The 10,000-nt window shown below is 47.4% G+C and overlaps 1 protein-coding gene across 1 annotated transcript in view; it reads right to left on the reverse strand.

Annotated features, from left to right (window-relative positions):
- LOC125035849 (extended synaptotagmin-1-like) overlaps nt 1–10,000 on the reverse strand; it is a 75,540-nt gene that overhangs the window by 32,992 nt on the left and 32,548 nt on the right. Inside the window, 5 exon segments of the mRNA XM_047628137.1 lie at nt 265–385; nt 591–736; nt 888–954; nt 1,288–1,502; nt 5,313–5,354. Coding sequence (XP_047484093.1) covers nt 265–385; nt 591–736; nt 888–954; nt 1,288–1,502; nt 5,313–5,354 — 591 coding nt within the window.

Below are 10,000 nucleotides of genomic sequence, written 5' to 3' on the forward strand. Positions count from 1 at the left end.
TAAAATGTATCCATTACTGAGTTTTTGTTTTATCTTACACATACTCAGTACTGAAGGTGCTTCCCATAACCTGATATACAATTTCTATACAAAATAAAAGATATTGGAAACTTATAAGATGTCATCATGAGTGGTAATCTTGGCTTTTTACTTATACTTTTCAATAAATCTATTTCTGTGACCTGAGAGATACCATCACACTTCCTCCATGTTTCCCAATACCTTTGAAGAGACTTTTGACCAACTACACAGAACCTAACTCACAGCTGGGGCTGGGCACTTGAGCTCAACTACATCAATGTCATCCACGAGCTGTATGGGGTATCTATTTGGCAGCACCATCATGTGTCCAATCTGTTCTGTCACGATGCTTCGCAGGATGTCACTGGTTTAACAGAAATTTTCAAAAATTAAAAACAATCCTAATCTTCATATTACATATTTTTGAAGCGTAACCTAAGTGTATATTTACAGATCTCATGTCTACGAGACCAATGAACATCTGCCCAAATATCCTCAATGAAAGGGATGCAAGGATTCTTCCCCTCCATTCTTGCATTTCAAAGTGAAATCCATTCAGTTTACATTACCTGAGTCCAGGCATGTCAAACACGTCAGCAAGTCCAATGAGATTGAAGTCCACATCGGGATTATTGAGGAAGAAGACCTGAAGACCACCCACAAGAGGGATTTGCTTCACCAGCGGTTTCATCATGACACGGAGCCGTCCAGATATCTGAAGTCAGTTTAACATTATTAATCAACTAATTTCTCTATCATGCTGACAAAACTTAATCATGTTCTAGACAAAAAAAAATTTAAAACAAAAGATTAAGGAATATGAAAGCTCACCTAACAAAAGCAAACAAAAGTTACAAACACACTACCTGTAAGTCTTTGATGCCCATCTTGAACTTTGACACACTCACTTCAAACTTGCAGTCTCCAGCATACCTGATGATGCAGACATGGAAAGAATAAACTTTTCTAGGTTTTTGTAACAAAATATAAGATTTCTTTAAACAAATAATTATATACTATATTATAATTTCATATAAAATGATAATCAGAATGCAAAGACTATTATAAATAAAACATCTAATGACTTTATATACTCAATTTAAGATAAAATGAAAACATTTTACATATCTATGTGTACTGAACTACACATCCATATCAAAAGCAGTACATTTTTTTTTTTTTGCAAAACATTCACTGTATGTTTTCCTACTTCCTTGCATTCAATCAATCATAAACAGACATTCAATTCAATAATTTTTCACTTACGCAAAGTCCATGTCCATGATGATTTCGTGACGTGACGTGTCATCATAGACCTTGACCCCTGAGAATCTAGGTGGAGTGTCTCCCAGAATGATCTTCTCAAATTGGAAACCATTTAGCTTGTATTCTTCAAGAGCTGTGCGCATGCTGGGCTCGATGGAGTACTTGCACAGGTCCTTTACATACTGACCAGCATAGGGCCACAGTTGTCTGATGATCTGGAAGACGGAAGATTTCAGAATAAAAGCAGAAGGTCAGAAGGTCAGAAGGTCGAAAGGGAAGGGAAGGGAAGGGAAGGGAAGGGAAGGGAAGAGAAGAGAAGAGAAGAGAAGAGAAGAGAAGAGAAGAGAAGAGACATTATACATACATACATATACATACATACATACATATATATATATATATATACTGTATATATATATATATATGAGAGAGAGAGAGAGAGAGAGAGAGAGAGAGAGAGAGAGAGAGAGAGAGAGAGAGAGAGAGAGAGAGAGAGAGAGAGAGAGAGAGAGAGAGAGAGAGAGAGAGAGAGAGAGAGAGAGCTAGAGAGAAAGCTAGAGAGAAAGCTAGAGAGAGAGCTAGAGAGAGAGCTAGAGAGAGAGCTAGAGAGAGAGCTAGAGAGAGAGCTAGAGAGAGAGATATAGAGAGAGAGATATAGAGAGAGAGATATAGAGAGAGAGATATAGAGAGAGAGATATATAGAGAGAGAGATATATAGAGAGAGAGATAGACACAGAGAGACATAGAGAGACATAGAGAGACATAGAGAGACATAGAGAGACATAGAGAGACACAGAGAGGCATAGAGAGACACAGAGAGACACAGAGAGACACAGAGAGACACAGAGACACAGAGAGACACAGAGAGACACAGAGAGACACAGAGAGACACAGAGAGACACAGAGAGACACAGAGAGACTACAAAGAGAGACAGAAACAGAACTGGCTGCACAGACAGAAACAGTATATAATTAAGTCAGTTATGTTGCCACGCAATCCTCCTACAGCACATACCAAGGTGCAAGGTACGCGGGTACAATGCAAGGGCCGCCACCTAGACCATTAAGTGGAGCGAATACAAAACTGGATGGCCAAAAAATGTTATAAAATATCCGTGGTCACTGTGGTCTGAAAATCATTATTTTTACTCATCACCACCAACATACTATCAAATATCACTAACTTGCCACGTGCATTGCTACTGCGATGGAAAAAAGAAGAAGAAAAAAATAATAACAGATAAATAAATGAAGAAAAGAAAACAAGTACTATTGCCGACATCAAGGTCATCATCACCACCATCATTCCCATCATCATAATCATGAACAACAATTAAAGCAACAAAACGCGGCAAGCAATTCACCGCAGCGCCAGGACTCCGTCGCAATAATTGACTGCGCTTCCCCCTTGTTCCTTTATCCCTTTCCCATCTCCCATCCTTTTTCCCCTTCTCCCACTTCCCTCTTTCGCACCTCCCACCCCGTTCCCCCTTCTTCCCCTCCCTTCCTTCTCTCCTTCCTATCTCCCACCCCGTTCCCCTTTCTACCCTTTCCCACTTCCCTCTTCCCTCTTTCGCACCTCCCACCCCGTTCCCCTTCCTCCCCTCCCTCCCTTCCCTCCTTCCCATCTCCCACCCCGTTCCCCCTTCTACCCTTTCCCACTTCCCTCTTTCGCACCTCCCACCCCGTTCCCCTTCCTCCCCCTCCCTCCCTTCCCTCCTTCCCATCTCCCACCCCGTTCCCCCTTCTACCCTTTCCCACTTCCCCTTTCGCACCTCCCACCCCGTTCCCCTTCCTCCCCCTCCCTCCCTTCCCTCCTTCCCATCTCCCACCCCGTTCCCCCTTCTACCCTTTCCCACTTCCCTCTTTCGTACCTCCGACCCCGTCCACCCTTCTTCCCCTCCCCGTTCCCTCTTTCCCATCTCCCACCCCTTTCCCTACTTCCCATCTCCCACCCCTTACCACCCAATCCCCCCTTCCCTCACTTTCCCCCTTCCTCTTCTCCTCTTCCCTCCCCCCCTTAACTTCCCTCCTCCCCCCTTAACTTCCCGCCTCCCCCCTTTACTTCCCGCCTCCCCCCTTAACTTCCCGCCTCCCCCCTTAACTTCCCGCCTCCCCCCTTAACTTCCCTCCTCCCCCCTTAACTTCCCGCCTCCCCCCTTAACTTCCCGCCTCCCCCCTTAACTTCCCGCCTCCCCCCTTTACTTCCCGCCTCCCCCCTTAACTTCCCTCCTCCCCCCCCTTTACCTTCCCTCCTCCCCCCTTAACTTCCCTCCTCCCCCCTTATCTTCCCGCCTCCCCCCTTAACTTCCCTCCTCCCCCCTTAACTTCCCTCCTCCCCCCTTTACTTCCCTCCTCCCCCCCTTAACTTCCCTCCCCCCCTTAACTCCTCCCCCCCCCCCCCCCCTTTCCCCCCCCCCCCCCCCCCCCCCCCCTCCCCCCCCCCCCCCCCCCCCCCCACCCCCCCCTCCCCCCCCCCCCCCCCCCCCCCCCCCCTCCCCGCCCCCCCCCCCCCCCCCCCCCCCCCCCCCCCCCCCCCCCCCCCCCCCCCCCCCTCCCTCCTCCCCCCCGCCTCCCCCCCCCCCCACCCCCCCCCCCTCCCCCCCCCACCCCCCCCTCCCCCCCCCACCCTCCTCCCCCCCCCCTCCCCCCCCCCCCCCCCCCCCCCCCCCCCCTCCCCCCCCCCTCCTTTAACTCCGCCCCCCCCTTAACTTCCCGCCTCCCCCCCCCCCTCCCCCCCCCCCCTTAACTTCCCCCCCCCCCCTTAACTTCCCCCTCCCCCCTTAACTTCCCCGCCTCCCCCCTTAACTTCCCCCTCCCCCCTTAACTTCCCCCTCCCTCCCCTTACTTCCCCCTCCCCCCTTAACTTCCCTCCTCCCCCCTTACTTCCCTCCTCCCCCTTAACTTCCCTCCTCCCCCCTTAACTTCCCTCCTCCCCCTTAACTTCCCTCCTCCCCCCTTAACTTCCCTCCTCCCCCCTTAACTTCCCTCCTCCCCCCTTAACTTCCCTCCTCCCCCCTTAACTTCCCTCCTCCCCCCTTAACTTCCCGCCTCCCCCCTTAACTTCCCTCCTCCCCCCTTAACTTCCCGCCTCCCCCCTTAACTTCCCTCCTCCCCCCTTAACTTCCCGCCTCCCCCCTTAACTTCCCTCCTCCCCCCTTAACTTCCCGCCTCCCCCCTTAACTTCCCTCCTCCCCCCTTAACTTCCCGCCTCCCCCCTTAACTTCCCTCCTCCCCCCTTAACTTCCCTCCTCCCCCCTTAACTTCCCTCCTCCCCCCTTAACTTCCCTCCTCCCCCCTTAACTTCCCTCCTCCCCCCTTAACTTCCCTCCTCCCCCCTTAACTTCCCGCCTCCCCCCTTAACTTCCCTCCTCCCCCCTTAACTTCCCGCCTCCCCCCTTAACTTCCCGCCTCCCCCCTTAACTTCCCTCCTCCCCCCTTAACTTCCCTCCTCCCCCCTTAACTTCCCTCCTCCCCCCTTAACTTCCCTCCTCCCCCCTTAACTTCCCGCCTCCCCCCTTAACTTCCCGCCTCCCCCCTTAACTTCCCTCCTCCCCCCTTAACTTCCCGCCTCCCCCCTTAACTTCCCTCCTCCCCCCTTAACTTCCCTCCTCCCCCCTTAACTTCCCTCCTCCCCCCTTAACTTCCCTCCTCCCCCCTTAACTTCCCTCCTCCCCCCTTAACTTCCCTCCTCCCCCCTTAACTTCCCTCCTCCCCCCTTTACTTCCCTCCTCCCCCCTTAACTTCCCTCCCCCCCTTAACTTCCCTCCTCCCCCCTTAACTTCCCTCCTCCCCCCTTAACTTCCCTCTTCCCCCCTTAACTTCCCTCCTCCCCCCTTAACTCCCCTCCTCCCCCCTTAACTTCCCTCCTCCCCCCTTAACTCCCCTCCTCCCCCCTTAACTCCCCTCCTCCCCCCTTAACTCCCCTCCTCCCCCCTTAACTTCCCTCCTCCCCCCTTAACTTCCCTCCTCCCCCCTTAACTTCCCTCCTCCCCCCTTAACTTCCCTCCTCCCCTCAGCCTCACCTTGTTAAGCCACTCCACACGTTCCATGTCTGGGAAGGTCACCTGCAAAGAGAAACACAAAAAGTTAAAACATTGTTGAATATATGAAAATCTCAACAATCATTTCATATCAACACATTTATTTTTTTCTGCAAATGCACAAAACATGTCTACGGGTATGTAAATACAAAAGCATTAATGTGTGTGTGTGTGCAGCTTGTGTGAAAATGAGCACACATTCTATACATTCACGTATACGGGTTAACGTCCTATCAAATTCCATAGCTGTTCCTTTGCAGTCTCGTTGTTAACTGCCATGAAAAAAAACCATTATTCTCAACATAAAACACATCATTTCGTGTCAAAGCTTTCCACCTGTTTCTTCAGGACTTAAAATTCATGCTTCTGGTTCGCTTCGAGGGCGAGTAAAGGTTCCGGTGTTTTCAGTTATAATGACACTTAGATTAACATATAACGTATGTATGTGTGTGAATGTGTGAATGTGTGAATGTGTGAATGTGTGAATGTGTGAATGTGTGAATGTGTGAATGTGTGAATGTATGAATGTATGTATGAATGTATGTATGTATGTATGTATGTATGTATGTATGTATGTATGTATGTATGTATGTATGTATGTATGTATGTATGTATGTATGTATGTATGTATGTATACATGCATGTTGTATGTATGTATGTTCGTGCTTACGCGTGCGTGTGTATATTACTTACACAAAGTATATATGTAACAAACAAACAAACAAACAAACAAAAACACACACACACACACACACACACACACACACACACACACACACACACACACACACACACACACACACACACACACACACACACACACACACACAAAGCCCGAATAGAGAGCAGTTGCCCTCCCGAGACCGTTTGCTCCCACAAGATCTTGGCCCCCCCAACTTTTCTCCCCTAAGAAAAAGTTGACTTGACATCCCTGATAGAGAGATAGGTTGATAGATTAATAAATAACCAATATATATGAATAAAGATCTAGGCAAATACATACACTGGTAGGAAGAGAGAAGGGAGTGCGACAGAACCGCAGAATAGGGTGCATATCAATGAACAGAAGTACCCGTGATATGATTCAAACAAGCCGTAACTTATCTTAGCCCCTTATTCTCAACATAAAACACATCATTTCGTGTCAAAGCTTTCCACCTGTTTCTTCAGGACTTAAAATTCATGCTTCTGGTTCGCTTCGAGGGCGAGTACCGGTTCCGGTGTTTTCAGTTATAATAACACTTAGATTAACATATTAACGTATGTATGTGTATGTGTGAATGTGTGAATGTGTGAATGTATGTATGTATGTATGTATGTATGTATGTATGTATGTATGTATGTATGTATGTATGTATGTATGTATGTATGTATGTATGTATGTATGTATGTATACATGCATGTTGTATGTATGTATGTATGTTCGTGCTTACGCGTGCGTGTGTATATTACTTACACAAAGTATATATGTAACAAACAAACAAACAAACACACACACACACACACACACACACACACACACACACACACACACACACACACACACACACACACACACACACACACACACACACACACACACACAGAGCCGGGTCAGTCCCATCGCTGCAGTCTCGGGACGTCACACGCGGACGCTTTTTCTTCATCGATCAAGACAAGCCTGGCTCCGGAATGTTGTTTCATCACCTCTTTCTCTTCTCTCTTTCACTTGGCCTACTTTTTAGCTAATTCTTTTTTATTCTCCCTCTTTTGTTATATTTTTTCGTGTTACCACTTATATATACTATCTCTTTCTATCTGCCTGTCTTTCTGTGTCCATCTCCGAAAAAAGAAAAAAATATCTGAGAGAGAGAGAGAGAGAGAGAGAGAGAGAGAGAGAGAGAGAGAGAGAGAGAGAGAGAGAGAGAGAGAGGGAGAGAGAGAGAGGGAGAGGGAGAGGGAGAGGGAGAGGGAGAGGGAGAGAGAGAGAGAGAGAGAGAGAGAGAGAGAGAGAGAGAGAGAGAGAGAGAGAGAGAGAGAGAGAGAGAGAGAGAGAGAGTGAGAGTGAGAGTGAGAGTGAGAGTGAGAGTGAGAGTGAGTGAGAGAGAGAGAGAGAGAAAGATAAAGGAAGAGAGAGAGAGAAAGAGAAAGGAAGAGAGAGAGAGAGAGAGAGAAAGAGAAAGAAAGAAAGAGAGAGAAAGAGAAAGGAAGAGAGAGAAATAAAGAGAGAGAGAAAGAGAAAGGAAGAGAGAGAAATAAAGAGAGAGAGAAAGAGAAAGGAAGAGAGAGAAAGAAAGAGAAAGGAAGAGAGAGAAAGAAAATAAAAGAAAGAGAGAAAGAAAGAGAAAGGAAGAGAGAGAAAGAAAATAAAAGAAAGAGAGAAAGAAAGAGAAAGGAAGAGAGAGAAAGAAAATAAAAGAAAGAGAGAAAGAAAGAGAAAGGAAGAGAGAGAAAGAAAATAAAAGAAAGAGAGAAAGAAAGAGAAAGGAAGAGAGAGAAAGAAAATAAAAGAAAGAGAGAAAGAAAGAGAGAGGAGGGGGGAAAGAAAATAGATCCCCGAGCAGTCTCGTTCATCGAAATTTTCACCTCTGGAAGATCTGTCTCCCCCCCCCCCCAACCCGACTTGGAGGACTGAACGGGCTAATGACGAGGTTGCTATCATGGCTTCCGGTTGCAGGCAGGAGGTCATGACCCCAAGATGTTTCCGAGGTCACTGGCATAAGAAGTGAATGTCTATAAATCCGTCTTGTTATTCTATACGCACAAAGCAAATGGTATACGAAATATATGCAAATCGACGAAAGTCAGTTTATTTCTCTCTATTATCGCCTTTATTCATATCTCTATTTACTTTTTACATTTCTCCGTATTCATTCTTCGGTTTCCTACATGCTGTTTGTGACTTCCACTTAGTCTCTCTTTTCCTCTATTACTGATTCTCCCATTTACTTGCGCATCTCTTTCTTTTCCTATTTTTTATCCTATTTTCGCTCTCCCTTGCTTGCTCCCTTCCTTCCCTCTTCCTATCCTATGCCACGCCCTTTTATCCGTTCTCCCCTCTTTTATAATTATTCCCTGTTCCTGCCCTATCTTCCTGACTTACCTCACTCCCTTCATCCATTCACTCATTAGCTATTCCCTGGCTCTCTTCCCTCTCTTTATTCCTTCGTTTATTCGTTCGTACGTTCGTTCGTTCGTTCGTTACAGGGTTCCTTCCGTTCTTACCTCCTCATCTTCCCTTTCTCCTTTACCTTCTTTACCTCTCCTCTTTCGTCCTCCCTCCGTCCCTCCTTATCTCCCTTCCGCCTTTCTCTTTCCTTCCCTGTCATTCCCCTACCATTCTTTATTTAGTTACCTTTCTTCTCAACTCCTCTCCCCTTTTCCCTCTCTGCTCTCCAATCTCCATCCTTTCCCTCTTCCTCCTTCCTCCTCCTTCCTCCTTCCTCCTTCCTCCTTCCTCCTTCCTCCTTCCTCCTTCCTCCTTCCTCCTTCCTCCTTCCTCCTTCCTCCTTCCTCCTTCCTCCTTCCTCCTTCCTCCTTGCTCCTTGCTCCTTGCTCCTTGCTCCTTGCTCCTTGCTCCTTGCTCCTTGCTCCTTGCTCCTTGCTCCTTGCTCCTTGCTCCTTGCTCCTTCCTCCTTCCTCCTTCCTCTCTTCCTTCATCCCTCTTCCCTCTCCCCTCCTCCCACCTTCCTCTCCCCTCTTCCCACCTTCCCCCTTCTCCTTCCCTCTCCCTTCCTCCTCGCTCCACCACGACACTTCCTGTTGCTTCACGTCAGCCTGTGGCCTCCCCGTAATCAGATGGCCTGCAGTCTTGGGTCTTTTCATGCATTGATTGCTTGTGCTGAACAGTCCTGATCATAAAAATAGTCCCGTAGGCAGGAATAACATAAAAAGTCCAGGTAAAGAAACAAAAATAAATACAGAATTGAACAATGACAACAACACGTTGCTACGACTTGAGGCTACGGTATTATGAAATTTATTAAATCAGGTCGATTTGGTCAAAATATGATAGTCAAACTAGTAGATGAAACAAAAACTACAAAAACTACTTATGTACATACCTAATTTATATATATATATATATATATAATATATATATACTTCGAATAAACAAGCATAAAGAAAAAAGTAAACAAAACACATAAAATCAAAACAAACAAAACCATAAATCCAGCCAGAATGGAGGGGGAGGGGGCCACTAAAGAGACCTTCCACCGTCCCCCTCCCCCCTCCTCCTACTCCTCCCCACCCTGGCAGGCGAGGCGGAAGAAGAGTGCCAACATCACCCTGGGGCCTATCCTACCCTGGGGGGAGAAGAGGGGGAGGAAGGGGGGGGGGGAGAGGGGAAGGGACCTTCTGACTCACCCCCAGAGTACGCTACAACATCTGAACCTCCTGAACTATTCACCCTGACGGACGGACACTATCATTGTTTGTATTTTAGGTCTACGGGACAAAACGCCACATTTCACTTCCTTTCGTACCCCCTTCCCATAGGTCCTTTCCCCCGGCATGTGAATTCCTCTTTCTTTCCTCTTTTCCACAGACTCTTCTTCGCTCTGGCTCAAATGAGATATGTCCCTGGGTGTTTACGATCTTGCGTGTCATCGAAGAGCTATCGAATTAAGGATTTTTTCTTTTGTTAAGAGAGGAGAGGGTGAGAGTGAGAGTGAGAGTGAGAGTGAGAG

The sequence above is a fragment of the Penaeus chinensis genome, chromosome 20 (assembly GCF_019202785.1).
Source record: "Penaeus chinensis breed Huanghai No. 1 chromosome 20, ASM1920278v2, whole genome shotgun sequence".
NCBI classification, from domain to species: Eukaryota; Metazoa; Arthropoda; class Malacostraca; order Decapoda; family Penaeidae; genus Penaeus; species Penaeus chinensis.